Source organism: Vipera berus (genome assembly GCF_964194415.1).
Source record: "Vipera berus genome assembly, chromosome: 5".
NCBI classification, from domain to species: domain Eukaryota; kingdom Metazoa; phylum Chordata; class Lepidosauria; order Squamata; family Viperidae; genus Vipera; species Vipera berus.
In genome coordinates, this window is record NC_138207.1 from 72,128,354 (window position 1) to 72,144,970 (window position 16,617).

The 16,617-nt window shown below is 40.1% G+C and overlaps 1 protein-coding gene across 1 annotated transcript in view; it reads right to left on the reverse strand.

Moving 5' to 3' along the window:
* DNTT (DNA nucleotidylexotransferase) overlaps positions 1-16,617 on the reverse strand; it is a gene marked incomplete at both ends in the record, with an annotated part of 205,688 nt that overhangs the window by 152,140 nt on the left and 36,931 nt on the right. The window contains 2 exons of the mRNA XM_081328589.1: positions 1,569-1,640; positions 3,516-3,686. Of these exons, the coding sequence (XP_081184715.1) occupies positions 1,569-1,640; positions 3,516-3,686 (243 nt within the window). The remainder of the gene's footprint in view (positions 1-1,568; positions 1,641-3,515; positions 3,687-16,617) is intronic.

Here is a 16,617-nt window from a genome sequence, read left to right on the forward strand (position 1 = left end):
GAATAAGCTTTCTAAAGCATGAGTTATCGCTGGCAGAGAAGGAAACAAAATTAAACTTTTCCATCACTCCCGAAATATTATCTGCTTTTTAAAACACTGTCAGTAAAGTTAGATTTCTTCATGGCCGTGTTCCAGTAGTAAATCACTTTATGTGCAATTAAACTTCAACTTAAAACAAATTTACTTGGAAATCAGGCTTAAATGAGCCAACTAAGTGGACTTAAAATTAAGACTAAATCCTGATGACTTATATGCTACTGTTAGCACAATTAGTAACAGATAAATGAAATGGTTAATTAATTAATTACTGCACTTGTGTCTTGTCTCATTCAATAGATACTGGGCAGTTGAAAAATTATTCATTAAATGTGTTGATTGCTGTTCATTAAGAATGAAGAACAGCATGGATTGTAACTGCATTAACTCAACAAGTAGGTTTTCAGAGCAGACTCTTGAGAGGCTGTGTGTGATCTATATTTGACCATCTGGATCAAAGCTTCTCCAGTGTCCAGGTGCTCAGATCCACGACATGGACAAATGTTTATTGTAGGTTTTATATCTCATCTTTTGTCTGGAAACTGAAATTTACCCGTGTAGGATCTTCCCTCATTTTCTGATCACTACAACAGTCCTGTTGGTCAGAGAAATAATGAGACATCTAAAAATCACTCAATATACCCCACATGGGGGGAGGGGGGGAGAGGGGATTAAATTTGAATGCCAGATTTCCATTCATTAGGCATAATAACTCAATCACATCCACTTTTCATACACCTAACACTGGAAGAGTGAAAGAGCAAAGTGATTTGTCATTAACTAATTACATTTCCATAGGACAGGGGTAGGCAACCTTGGCTCTTTTATGACTCGTGGACTTCAACTCCCAGAGTTCCTGAGTCAGCTTGGCTGGCTCAGGAATTCTGGGAGTTGAAGTCCACGAGTCATAAAAGAGCCAAGGTTGCCTACCCCTGCCGTAGGATATCCAGCAGAATTTTCAGATGCCCAATATTCATTAAAAGTAGTCCTCGACTTACAATGGTTTGTTTAGTGACCGTTCAAAGTTACAATGTCACTAAAAAAGTGATTTATGACCATTTTTTACACTTACGACCATTGCAACATCCCCATGCTCAGTGCTCAAAACTCAAATCTTGGCAACTGACTCATATTTATGATGGTTGCAAGGTCCCGGGATCTTGTAATCATCTTTTGCGACCTTCCGACAAGCAAAGTCTTAACAACTGTGACCAGAAAGGTCATAAAATGGGGCAAAACTCATTTAACAAATGTCTCGCTTAGCAACAGAAATTTGGGGCTCAGTTGCAGTCATAAATCGAGGACCACCTGTACACCATATTGAATGCCAGTTAGTTTACTTGAGGAGCACCCAATTTAGGAAGGAGGAATGCGACTTTCTTAGCCATTATACAGTACTTCCTTCTCAACCAAAACAAGGTTAGATTTCCTTTTTTCTTGTAATCTGATCTGCAGACTCAGAGGAAGAAATGCAGAGAAAACGTATATACACCCTTGGCAACTGTCAGAAAGAAAAGCAGAAGCCGACTTACTTTAATTGATCTGTAGTTTTCATCGTTGAGTACTGCTTTCACTTTAGAACTCTCCCCTTCTTCTAATATATCCTGAATACATAGGAGACATATTTGTGCAGGTTTGTACACATTTCTGTGGTATTTATGTTGCAATCTAATTACTCCTAATAGCCTCTCAGTGCTTAAGCAGTCCTGTTTTTAAAATTCAGGCTGAACTCTTACACTTACTTAGTGTTATTGGTTTTGTTAGGGAAAAAAGCATGCTAGGCATTTTTTAAAAAAATATGCTGCTGAGCTTTTATTGTTGCACAATAAACGGAAAGTAGAATCTGAACAGCGATTCTAGGCAGCATTTAATTATAGTGTCCCCCTCCCCTTCCTTAACATCCATCCACAGTGCAGAGAGGGAAATATGTCTGTCGCTAAAAATGATCAGGGGAAGGGGCTGTTTTGCAAATTCTCTTTAATTTTAATGCTTTGGTACAAAAGCGATTCCTGGAGACTCTCAACAAAAATTAACACAATGAAATGATCTTGTTTCAAAAAGATAATGGGAGGGATTTATAATGTTTCTCACTAAGTGGTGGGAGGGATGTTATTGCCTTGAGACAAAGGCTCTCCCTTGTAACAGGAGAGACTAAACTACACGTTTGAGGTATAACATGTTAAATATTTTCTTTCTTATGTCAGAGATCAGGGCTAGATCATAACCCCAGCGTTATGTTTGCATAGGGCAGGGCTTTTCAACCTTTTCACCCATTGTACCACTTTTAGGATATGGCAACATCTGAGTACCACCAGTCACCTAGCAAGGTGTCAAAAACGTGATGACCAAAAAAAAGGGAAAAAAGTGAAGAAGTACAGGTAGTCCTTGACTTACTACAGTTCACTTAGTGTCTGTTTCAAGTTACAATGGCACTTAAAAAGGGGCCCCCAAGCCACAGCCGAGCAAGACACCTGCCTGCCTGCCCGGCAGCGCTCTTCCTCCTGTCCGAGGTTTTCATTGTTGTGAGTGTTTCTGTTGAGGATTGGCAGCAGGGGTGGGAAGGTGTTTGATTTTTATTTCCCCCATCTGCTGGGTGGTTGCAGCAGGTTTTGGTCACTTCACATGACCCTGGGACACTGTGACCGTCAAAAATGTGAATTAGTTGCCAAGCATCGGAATGTAAATCACAAGACCCTGGAGATGCTGCAACATTCCAGCTGATCGGCGCTTCTTCTGGGCTCAGCAGAAGCGCCAGGATCAGCACCGACCTCCAGCTGGAGCCTGGCACTGATCCTGGCACTTCCACTGAGCCCTGACAGCCCCAAAGAAGCGTTGATCCTGGTGCTTCCGCTGAAGCCTGACAGCCCTGCAGCTCCAGCCATCTCTCTCTCAGGCTTGTGCGGTGCTGCCACTGGTTCAGCTTATTCCCCTCCCCCGCTACCACTTTTCTAGGATGGTCGCATACCACCTGCCAGGTGCCAATGTACCACAGGTGGTACCCGTACCACTGGTTGAAAAGCTCTGGCATAGGGTATATTTTATTGTTCTCTCCACACCCATCCATATAGTTTTGAACAAGATGAATACTGTCCTCAGTTGGGACTAGATTTACCCTTGTTAAGCAAGGTGGAGCTGCAACTGATTTTATGACCATGTTTGGGTCATGTTTGTTAAGCCAATTGTTGCAGTTGTTGAATGAATCACATGGTTGTTAAGCAACTCCGGCTTGCCTTATTGACTTTGCTTGTCGGAAGCCAGCTGGGAAGGTCACAAATGACAGTCACATGACCCTGGGATGCTGCAACCATTGCAAATTGAGTGCTGTTGTAACTCTGAACAGTTGCTAATGAATGATTGTAAGTCAGGGACTGTCCTCATTGAGAGGAAAAAGATCAACATGGACACAAGGAAGTCACTGATGTCTGTCTCTGAGTGGGAATGCTTTAAAAAGCACTAGATGACACCCTCACAAAATATACCTCGATTATTTCTTTGACCCGTTCTCCCATCCAGGGCAGACCTTCAACGTCATTCACTCGAACTACAGTGAATGGAAGACCCTTCAGCACAGAAGCTGCTCTTCCAAATGCAAGGCAAAACTCTTTATTTTCCTTGAATTCATACTTTTCCACCAGGATTTCAAATGCATCCTTGACACGGTGAAGACAGGAAACAGGGAAAAATCAGGAAATTCTTTAGTCCATCCAGAAAGTTTAAAATTTGTAAGCAAATGAGCAAATATCTTTAATTATTAATTATAATACTTATTATTAATAATAACAATTATTAGTTATGATAAATATAAAACACAGCTGCTAAATATTTCGTTCACGGGTATCCTTAATACCAGGGGTCTTCAAACTTGGCCCTTTTATGACTTGTGGACTTCAACTCCCAGAATTCCTCAGCCAGCATGCCTGGCTGAGGAATTCTGGGAGTTGAAGTCCACAAGTCATAAAAGGGCCAAGTTTGAAGACCCCTGCTTAATACCATATCCTGTAAAGATGTGTTGTTTTAGCGTTCATTATCCAGAGAATGCTGACATATAGAACATAGAATATAGAATAACAAGAGTTGGAAAGGACCTTTGAGGTCTTCTAGTCCAACCCCCTGCTTGAGCAGGAGACCCTATACTATTTCTGACAAATGGCTGTCCAATGTCTCCTTGAAAGCCTCCAGTGTTGGGGTGCCCACAACTTCTGAAAACAAGCCATTCCATTGGCTGTTTGTTCTCACGTTAGGAAATCTTTCTGTAGTTCTAGGTTGCTTCTCTCCTGATTAGTTTCCATCCATTGTTTCTTATCTTATCTTATCAGGGCTTTGGAAAATAGTTTGACCCCTTCATCTTTGTGGCAGCCCTTCAAATATTGGAACAGAATCTGGATAAATATATAGAATATTTATTGAGACATAGAATTTTTTTATTTTTATTTTATTTTAATTCCATTTATATCACGCCCTTCTCCGAAGACTCAGGGCGGCTTACAAGCTAAGCAGTAGCCTTCATTCTATGTATATGCCTACTTATTAGGGCTTTCACACACACCCCAAGCGGCATTGTTACAAAGTCAGCTTAATTGCCCCCAACAATCTGGGTCCTCATTTTACCTACCTCGGAAGGATGGAAGGCTGAGTCAACCTTGAGCCTGGTGGGATGCGAACCTGCACTAATTGCAGGCAGCTGGTGTTACTTAAGGAGGCATTAGCCCACTGCTCCACCAAGGCTCTTGGTGGAATCTGGATAAATTTCCAGAGCCTAAAAAAAGTAAAATAAGTGCTGCCTTGTTGAAGTCTCTGCCCCTAGCCTTTTTTTTCAAATATATCTTTTCATGAAAGTGTCTTAGTTTGAAGCAATCAAGGATAATAGTTTAAAGCAGTTTCAGATCCCAAAATCAGAAATAAACCTGGCTGAAATTTAAAAAAAAAGAATTGATGCAGAATGTCCATGGATGGGTCTGCAAGATGGTGTATGTTACAGTCCAAGCCCCCTTCTTTTTAATATTTATACAGTACAATCATCCATATCAAAGGGGCAGAGCTTGGACCATGATGCCACAACTGCCATCTTGCAGATTTTATTATCCTCCACTTTGAACACCACAGGCTGGGTACCAATTTCAGAAAGAATTTGGAAGAAGACATTGCCTAAAGACATTTAGGCAAGAAAAACCAAATCCACAGGTATACTATAGGTCAGGGGTATCAAACCGCTGGTCCACGGGCTGGATGTGTCAAGCCGAAACTGCACCAACCCCATTGCTGGTAAGGGAGAAAAAGTCGTGATACATCGCAACACGTCATGTGATATTGTGAGTTTGACACCCCTGGTACCTTGGTCAATAGTATTAACTGTGAGAGGGATCTTGGAATCCTATTGGACAATCACTTAAATATGAGCCAGCAGTGTGCTGCAGCTGCCAAAAAAGCCAACACAGTTCTAGGCTGCATTAACAGGGGGATAGAATCAAGATCAGGTGAAGTGTTAATATCATTTTACAATACCTTGGTAAGGCCACACTTGGAATACTGCATCCAATTTTGGTCACCACGATGTAAAAAAGATCTTGAGACGCTAGAAAGAGTACAGAGAAAAGCAACAAAGATGTGTAGGGGACTGGAGGCTAAACCATTTCAGGAACGGTTGCTGGAATTGGGTATGTCTAATTTAATGAAGAGAAGGACTGGAGGTGACAAGATAGCAGTCTTCCAATATCTCTGGGGCTGCCACAAAGAAGAGGGAGTCAAGCTATCCTCCAAAGCACCTGAAGGCAGGACAAGAAGCAACGGATAGAAACTAATCAGAGAAGCACTAAGGAGAAATTTCCTGACAGTTAGAACAACTAACCAGTGGAACTACCTGCCTCCAGAAGCTGTGAATGCTCCATCACTGGAAGTTTTTAAGAAGTGACTGGACAGCCATTTGTCTGAAATGGTGTAGGGTTTCCTGCCTGAACAAGGGGCTGGACTAGATGACCTCCAACGTCCCTTCCAACTTTACTATCATCATCATCATCATCATTATACATCTCCTCATTAATATAGCTTTTGAACATTTCAAATGTCACCATTTGTTCTGGATTTGCTGGATGTACTTTTATTTTTTCCCCTCTGGGAAGATTTTACTAGTAACTCTGATAAATGGATGTGTACTGATTTGCCAAACCCAGAATAAGTGGCTGTATGAAATGGTGCAAAATTATTGCAAAAGTGAATAAATAGGTTTTGTGGTTCATAGCACTGTAGAAAGGGAGATAATATTATCTTTGCAAAAGGCAAAAGGGAAAGGAAAGTGCAGCAAACAGATCAACCACCTGTAGTTTGCAGTGATTTCTCTAAACAGCAGCAGTACTGAAGCAGTAGAAACAATATCATTTCCTGGTCTTATATTGTTAGCTCCTCTAAGCTGCCACAGAACCCAGCAAAAGGAACTGCGTCTCTGCCTCCTCCCTGACTTATTTGATGGAATTTACTTCCATCAAATGGAGGTAGTGACAGATTTTATTTTCCTGGGCTCCAAGATCACTGCAGATGGGGACTGTAGCCAAGAAATTAAAAGACGCTTGCTCCTGGGGAGGAAAGCCATGGCAAATCTAGACAGCACACTGAAAAGCAGAGACATCACCCTGTCAACAAAAGTGCGTATAGTCAAGGCTATGGTCTTCCCAGTTGCAATGTATGGCAGTGAAAGTTGGACCATAAAAAAGGCCGAGCGCCAAAGAATTGAGGGCTTTGAACTATGGTGCTGGAGAAGACTCCTGCGAGTCCCTTGGACTGCAAGGCAATCAAACCGGTCAGTCCTAGAGGAGATCAACCCTGACTGCTCTTTAGAAGGCCAGATCCTGAAGTTGAAACTCAAATACTTTGGCCACCTAATGAGAAGGAAGAACTCACTGGAGAAGAGCCTAATGCTGGGAAAGATTGAGGGCAATAGAAGAAGGGGATGACAGAGAATGAAGTGGCTGGATCGAGTCACTGAAGCAGTAGGCGTGAGCTTAAATGGACTCCAGCAGATGGTAGAGGACAGGAAGGCCTGGAGGAACATTGTCCATGGGGTCGCGATGGGTCGGACACGACTTCGCAGCTAATAACAAAACAACAACAATACTTTTGCCCATCATCTCCAATGTGTAATATATATATATATATATATATATATGGATCTTTGGTTATTCGGGTTTTTTCCCGCGTAGAACTAAAGGTGTAGGGGCGACGTTTCGACGGAATCCCATCCGTCATCATCAGGCTGGTGGCTTCTGCTTCCTTCTTCTGGGAGAAGCATGTGGCTGTTTGTTCCTCTTTTTTAAACTGCCAGAGGGGGTGTGTTCTGTGGGTGGAGGTGTGCTCTGATTGGGTGGGGGAGTAAGTGTGTTCTGATTGGGTGGGAGTGTGTTTTGAATGGTGGGTGTGTTCTGATTGGGTGGGGGTGTGTTTTGAGTGGATGGGCTGGTCTCAGCTGCCAGCCTTAGACCTGAGCTGGTGAGTTGTGCTGCTTTTGTTCGGCTTCGTGTTTGTGGTGGTGCCATGTTTTTATAGTGGGTGTCAGTTTGCTTATTGTGTAGTTTGGAGGGGTTTAAAGTGGCTGATGTTGCAGCTGTAGTTAGGTTTCTGTTTTGTGGTTGTGCCTCGTTATCATTGTGGGTTCGGATTTGCTTTTTGAATGGTTGTGTGGTGGTGATGTCATGTGGTGTTATCATGACTTTGGGTCTATCATTCTTGGTGGTTGGAACTCGTCTGTCAATCAAGGCGGGTTTCCAAATGGTTGGTAGGCGAGAGGTATCATCTCGTTTGTTTATGCTGTGGGGGCGTTTTTCTATCTCAATGGCTTCTCTGATTATTCTGTTGTTAAAATGTTCAATTTTGGCGATAGTTTTGGTTTTTTTAAAATCAATTTCATGTCCCGTGGCTTCAAAGTGTTGGACCAGGGATGAAGTTTGTTCTCCTTTTCTGAGTGAGATTTTGTGCTCTTCAATGCGTGCACTTATTCTTCTGTTGGTCTGTCCGATGTATGTGGTGGGGCAGGTGGTGCATGGGATTTCGTATACTCCTTGGTTTTCTAAGCCAATTATGTCCTTGGGGTTTCTTAGGATGGTGGATATTTTTCTGTCTGTGTAGAATGCTGTTTTGATGTTGTGTTTTTGGAGGACCTTGCTGATTCTGTCTGTGGTCCCTTTTAAGTATGGGAGGAGGGCTTTGCCATTTTCTTGTTCTCTGTCTTGGGTTTTTGTGGGTGTCTCTCTTCGGATTAAGTTGGTAATCGTGTTTCTTTGGAATCCATTGGCTGTTAGTACATTAGTGAGAGTGTGTAGTTCGGTTTTTTGGTGTTGTTCGTCAGCTAGGCGTTTTGTTCTGGAGATGAGTGTCTTGGCTACGGAGTTGATCTGTGCTGGGTGGTGGTGTGAGAGTGCGTTCAGATAGCAGTTTGTGTGTGTTTTTTATGGTAGATAGTGTGTCCTAGGGAGCCGTTGGATTTCTTGTAGACTAAGACATCAAGGAAGGGAAGTTGATTGTTAGCTTCTGTTTCCATGGTGAATTGTATTTTGGGGTGTAGGCTATTGAGGTGTGTGAGGAAGTCATCCAGTTTTTCTTTGCCGTGTGGCCAGATTACGAAGGTGTCATCTACGTATCTGAGCCAGAGTTTGGGTTTGTGGTTGGATTTTTCTAGAGCGAGGGTTTCAAAGTGTTCCATCACCTCACATGTACAAGATTCATTCCAATTCATAGAGATCATAAGCTAACTAAACTTACAGCCCTGTGACCTACTTGTGAGCTTCGATGTCGTATCCCTCTTCACCCAAGTGCCAATCAAAGAAGCCTTGACAGCTATCCTAAATAAATACAACCCCCCAAAACACATCCTAGATCTGACCAACCACTGCCTATCTAACACATACTTCATCTACAATGGACAAAGATACAAACAAATGGAAGGAGCACCCATGGGATCACCCCTTTCACCTGTCATCGCAAACCTCTACATGGAACACTTTGAAACCCTCGCTCTAGAAAAATCCAACCACAAACCCAAACTCTGGCTCTGATACGTAGATGACACCTTCGTAATCTGGCCACACGGCAAAGAAAAACTGGATGACTTCCTCACACACCTCAATAGCCTACACCCCAAAATACAATTCACCATGGAAACAGAAGCTAACAATCAACTTCCCTTCCTTGATGTCTTAGTCTACAAGAAATCCAACGGCTCCCTAGGACACACTATCTACCATAAAAAACACACACAAACTGCTATCTGAACGCACTCTCACACCACCACCCAGCACAGATCAACTCCGTAGCCAAGACACTCATCTCCAGAACAAAACGCCTAGCTGACGAACAACACCAAAAAACCGAACTACACACTCTCACTAATGTACTAACAGCCAATGGATTCCAAAGAAACACGATTACCAACTTAATCCGAAGAGAGACACCCACAAAAACCCAAGACAGAGAACAAGAAAATGGCAAAGCCCTCCTCCCATACTTAAAAGGGACCACAGACAGAATCAGCAAGGTCCTCCAAAAACACAACATCAAAACAGCATTCTACACAGACAGAAAAATATCCACCATCCTAAGAAACCCCAAGGACATAATTGGCTTAGAAAACCAAGGAGTATACGAAATCCCATGCACCACCTGCCCCACCACATACATCGGACAGACCAACAGAAGAATAAGTGCACGCATTGAAGAGCACAAAATCTCACTCAGAAAAGGAGAACAAACTTCATCCCTGGTCCAACACTTTGAAGCCACGGGACATGAAATTGATTTTAAAAAAACCAAAACTATCGCCAAAATTGAGCATTTTAACAACAGAATAATCAGAGAAGCCATTGAGATAGAAAAACGCCCCCACAGCATAAACAAACGAGATGATACCTCTCGCCTACCAACCATTTGGAAACCCGCCTTGATTGACAGACGAGTTCCAACCACCAAGAATGATAGACCCAAAGTCATGATAACACCACATGACATCACCACCACACAACCATTCAAAAAGCAAATCCGAACCCACAATGATAACGAGGCACAACCACAAAACAGAAACCTAACTACAGCTGCAACATCAGCCACTTTAAACCCCTCCAAACTACACAATAAGCAAACTGACACCCACTATAAAAACATGGCACCACCACAAACACGAAGCCGAACAAAAGCAGCACAACTCACCAGCTCAGGTCTAAGGCTGGCAGCTGAGACCAGCCCATCCACTCAAAACACACCCCCACCCAATCAGAACACACCCACCATTCAAAACACACTCCCACCCAATCAGAACACACTTACTCCCCCACCCAATCAGAGCACACCTCCACCCACAGAACACACCCCCTCTGGCAGTTTAAAAAAGAGGAACAAACAGCCACATGCTTCTCCCAGAAGAAGGAAGCAGAAGCCACCAGCCTGATGATGACGGATGGGATTCCGTCGAAACGTTGCTCCTACACCTTTAGCTCTACGCGGGGAAAAACCCGAATGACCAAAGTTCCATATATATATATATATATATATATATATATATATATATATATATATATATATAACTATTCCTGCAATTTTTGTCATCTTTCATAAACTGATAAAAAAAAAAGAATCTAGCTCCATAACTGTGTGTCTATTCCTCTAAAAGTAAGTATCTTTCAGTAGCAACAGATTTTTTAAATGCTAATGAAAGTGAATCAAATTGAGGCCCATACAAGAATTTTAAAAAATAAACTTAGTAGTATTTTTAGACAAATACAGCAAATTCAGACTTGATAATAAATAAATAAATAAATAGAAATTCTGAAATCCCTCTCTGTGCTAAAATCTTCAGGTTTTAGAAACTTACAACATAGCACATGCTCTAAACATACTTATTCACAAATATACATATATGGAGAACACTTCCTTATAAAGTTGCCAAGATTTGGACATGACTAAATGGTTAAAACAACCATTTCCCAGCCATATGTATATATTGCTAGTAAAACATTGGTTGGAAAAAAGTGTGTATACTAGGAACAACATGTAGAAAAACATATATCAACATCATTAACTGCAGGGCTGAACCTAATTGAGAATTATTGAAATGAGAGCTAAAGACAACACTGACAGAATCACAAATACTTCACAGTATCAAAATTGTTTGCTTGTTCACAGTTAAAGAAAGAAAACTCAAAATAAATTCTCTGTACAAGAAGAAACCTAACAGCCATTGTTCGCATTGACAACATAATGTGCTGTCTCAGTCCAATAAACTTGCTAACTTGGCAGATGAAAGTTAGAAGAGATGTAGTTGCTAAGATAACATCTATTTCCTGCCTTATTCTCTTTTAAAAAGCCAGTTTGGGTCACCCAGATACAGGAAAGGCTCACAAATGTCAAAAAATGCTTGTTACTTAAAATACAGGACTAAACTGTGCATTATTTGGTTCTACTGGAGGACAAAGGGAGTTAAGTTTCCTTTCTGTATAATGCTCTACTTTCATCATTTCTTGTAAATGGAATGAACGACCACCAAGTATTAAGGTTCTAGGCTATTATTAATGGCAAAATATGAGAAGAACTTTACACTCCGTGGGAAAACGACAGGACAATCCAAAAACGTCTAAGACAAGCAATGACATCTGGCAAATTTAGGTAACATACTAAAAGGATCATGGGTGGAACGCAAGGCTTAAAGTTCTTATTTACAATCAGTGATCAACAAAATTACAAAAACACATGTAGAACAGTGCTGAATTTTTACATAATCTGTTGCCTCATTTTCATGGCAGCCCCACAAAATTTTGCTATCACATACAGTAGGTAATAAGATATTTCGAGTCTTAACCTGGAGCTCTCTGCACAGAAGAGAAAAAAATATACCTTTTATCTAGTGCTTTATAAAAAGTACCATACAGTATAATAGAACTAGTTGGTTATTCTTGTTGAAGTGTACTCTTTACGTTGGTCTTGGAATATGTAACCTGAAGTGCAGAAAGGAGAAAATGATTTCTATCCCTTGGGAAAGCTGAGCTTATTTAGACAATGTTCTGGTTCCCAAGTAAAATCTGTAACCAAATTTCCCTAGTCAATCCCACTGAATTCATTCTGACATTCTCTATCATTTATTCTTTGAAGAAAAACTTGATTAGCCTGCACACGCCCCTCACAGTTAAGGAATTCTGCCAAAAAGCCAATATGACCTTAATATGATCTGCTATATCCAATTTAATACATGGTCATCCGTCAAACTTAGCAGAAGTAATAAAACTCTGAAAAAGAATTGATTCTTAAGCTAGTAGCTGATCATATGCCTTCAAGCCATCATTCCAATCTCAAGTCTGAGGGACACACAAGGGGCAGTGAAAACAGAGCTTGGAATCAATAAGAGTTTAGTAGCATCTTTTCCAAGTAACCCATTTTGTTAAAAGCCATAAACTCTTATGAACTACAACCTTCTTCATCAGATCTGTAGTGTAAAGTTTTAATTGGGATGAGGTGGAGGACATAGGAGGGAAAGACAATGTGATTATATAGATCCAGCTTACACTGAAACAAATTAAAAGTACTTTATCAATTAATTATTGCAATGTGCTAAAAATCATTGTATTGGTTGAGATCTTCTGAGATAGCTGGAAACCTTTTGATCAACCTTGTCATCATATACCAAATCTTTCCCTCAGTTTTCCTGGTAAAGTTTCCTAACTTCCAAGAAACTTTGAGATCTGTAATGCAGTGTCTTTGGACATTAAAATGCTCTGATGTTACATTGTCCTTGTTTGAGCCCTGATGTCAAACTCATTTCCATTAATTTTTTTGTGCAAAATTTGACCTTTTTGTCCTATATAGAATCCAGAGGGGCCCAGTTACAAGGGTACCAAATTCTATGTAAGTTGACCTCTTTACTTTTTCAAATTTGAAATTTCATTTTTTAAAGCACCTTGTTTGGGTTAGATTAATCTATATCCCATCATTGGGTAGACCCATGGATTAGATCCAGGCAACCTGAAATAATCAACATAAATATGAGTAAGGCCTCTTTCATATTCATTTGGTGGCCAATTCCAAGATGTGTTTGCCCCCCCCTCCCCATCACATCCTTTCCATTTATTCCAAGTGTAGCTTTTCTAACCTTTCAGGGTCATTGGAAATTTTTCTGTCTCTGGGCTTTCCTCTAGTAAGTAAAGAACAAGTTTGGGATTTGGGCACCAGCTGTTGGAAATCAACTTTGGAAACACTAACATCCTTCCGCGGTAAATGTTAGGCAATAGATGCAGTAGAGAACTCTCTTTTCCTTACCTAAAATATACCCTTTACTTTGCATGTATCTATATAGCATTCTGTGCGCCTTTGGCATCTAGTCATGCCGGCCACATGACCACGGAGACGTCCTCAGACAAACGCTGGCTCTTTGGCTTTGAAACGGAGATGAGCACCGGCCCCTAGAGTTGGAAACGACTAGCACGCATGTGCGGGGGAACCTTTACCTTTACCTTTATGCAACATGCTTTCTAAGAAGACTGTTATTTTTGGGATTTCATCAGTTCCTTCCCCTCTCAATTCAATTCCCTTTCTCTTCTGAATCCCATCTGATTTAGTTGAGGTTCTCACCTGACCTACTCTGATTCTATTATTGTGTAGTGGGTTTTGAAGGCAATGACCAGACCAGCATTATACAAAAGTGTTTATTCAACCAAGAACAGAACTGTCAAATACTGGCAACATGCCTGCTATTTATACATTTCGCCTCTAGGGTGTCAACCAATCACAACACTAGCTTGCTTGAATCCTATTGAAGTTTCCCTCCAAAACTGTTGGAGGTACTCTAGTTTTACAGCACCATAATATCAGTATTAATACATAACACCATAATAAAGAGAGTATATTACATCTCCTTAGCAATAGACAGACTGAATTAATTTAGAGTTTCCTACCACCACATTATTTCCTAAATAAAGCTTATTTTTAGTTGTATTAACAGACTAATCCTTTCTTGTTAAAGTTGTATTCCTGATATTAGTGTTCTGTCCCCACATATTCTTTCCATGAAGCAAAGCTAATGGCTATTCAACACCAAGTGCTTGCTATTTTTTCTAGCCTATGATTGGCCAGCTGGAAGGAGTGTCAGTCAATTCAGTGGGAGGATAGTAAAAGAGGCCATGTACTCACACAATGGTACAAAACTGCTGTAATGATTTGAGGGACTGGGCAGCATGGAAGTGATCTTACAAGTCTCGATTATTTTAATCAGGTTGCTCTAAAAATGACTGGATCTCACTTCATGTTTGTATTGCCATTAAATTAATATTGTATTTCCCAAATGGTTTTGCATATTTTCTATGGTAAAACAAGATATCTGCAAAGAGCATAGTCCAATATTATAGAACCTACATGATATGAAGATACCTTTTCCTCTCGGAAATTATCATTTTTTCCAATTCATTTGATACCCATCTCCCCTCCCATCATAGAAAAACAAGCTACATTCTGTTTTGGGGTGCTTCATTTGCCTCCCTCTGCTTCTTGGTTTTTCCTATCAACTACAGATTGATGGCTTGTGGGATAAACCAGATAGGAATCACAACTAGTGTAGATGATTTCTACTTTATTATAAGTCCAGTTGTAGAACATGGATGGGACCGTGGGAAAATTGTGTAACATTTTGAATAAGTATGAGCCAATAATAAATTGTGATGAGTAACACAATGTAGGAATAAGATGAATGAAGAAGAGGGAGTCAAGCTATTCTCCAAAGCACCTGAAAGCAGGACAAGAAGCAACGGATGGAAACTAGTCAAGGAGAGAAGCAACCTAGAACTAAGGAGAAATTTCCTGACAGTTAGAACAACTAACCAGTGGAACAACCTGCCTCCAGAAGTGGTGAATGCTCCAACACTGGAAGTTTTTAAGAAAAGACTGGCCAGCCATTTTTCTGAAATGGTATAAGGTTTCCTGCCTGAGCAGGGGATTGGACTAGATGACCTCCAAGGTCCCAACTTCTTCTTCTTCTTCTTATTATTATTATTATTATTATTATTATTATTATTATTATTATTATTATTATTATTATTATTATTATTATTATTATTTATAAAAAAGACTGATGAATGAATAAGGACTTGACTATAAGGTATGTATCTACTTAGCAAAAGTTCAGAGTTGGAGGGTCATTTTGTGTGTGTGTATGTGTGTGTATGTGTTTAAGATAAGATTTAAGCACAATCTATTTCTATGTACACATGGAAAAGGAATAAATATAAATCTTAGGCATGATGGAGTTGTTATTTATAATGTCAGATTGAGAGAATTAGTGAAGGATAACAAAATAATGGGAGATTCTGAATGTGAAACAGAGCATTTTTTTATATTGAGAGGAGCTGGTCTTGAAAAACATTGGATATATAAAAAGAAAAAAGAAAAGTTGAAGCAGAATGACTGCAGGAAGACAAAGTATAAGTCCTGAGAGAGAGAAAAATATTAATCTCCCAGCAGAATGAAAAAGTAGACATAAGGAAAAAAGATGTGGAAACAGTTAGAAGAGAATGAAAAGAATTATGTCAAAGAAGTATATGGAATTATGCTAAGAAATATTTAAAAGATGTTTCATAGAATGATAAAATAAAAGTGACTGATCGTAAAAAAATGGTTATAAGTGAACCATTTCTTCAAAAAAGAGAAGAAATATTGTATAATGTTTATACAGAGTAGATGAGGTCAACATTTTCAACAGACTTATTATAGCTTATTTCTTTTTATTAACCACACAAATCTTTTTTGATCCTATGAAAGTACAACTGTTTTTCTTAAAATTGGTTGGGAGGTTATTGGTTGATTATTTTTTTCTAAACATATTAATATTTTATTAGGCCTTTAATTTAATTTTGAACTACCTACTTAGAATAGGGTAGTGATATATTAAACAGTAGAATTAAAATAAGTGTAATAAAAGTTAAGAAAAAATGATAGAAAGGAAAGAAGAAACACTGAATATGTTGAAAAATGGCAGGGCTGCAGGAGAGATGGTGTCATTGGAGAGATGTTGAAATATGGATGTACCTGGATGTACCTATTTAATATGTGTGTGACTACTGCATTTGTATCTGACGACTGGAAGAATATGGTCCTTTCTAATGCAAAGTGAAGATAGCAAGAGTGAATGTAAAAAAATAAAAATGGGGGGACATATTACATAGTTAAGGGACGCGGTGGCTCCGTGGGTTTAGGACACTGAGCTTGTCGATCAGAAGATCGGCAGTTTGGCTGGTCGAATCCCGAGTGCAGCGTAGCAGAGTGAGCGCCTGTTACTCGTCCCAGCTTCTGCCAACCTAGAAGTTCGAAAGCACATAAAAATGCAAGTAGAAAAATAGGGACCACTATGGTGGGAAGGTAACAGCGTTCTGTGCTCCTTTGGCATCTAGTCATGCCGGCCACATGACCATGGAGATGACCTCAGACAAGCGCTGGCTCTTCAGCTTTGAAACGGAGATGAGCACCGGCCCCTAGAGTCAGAAACGACTAGCACACATGTGCGGGGGAACCTTTACCTTATTACATAGTTAAATGCACTTGGCTAGATATTTGGCAGAAATCTGACTCAAA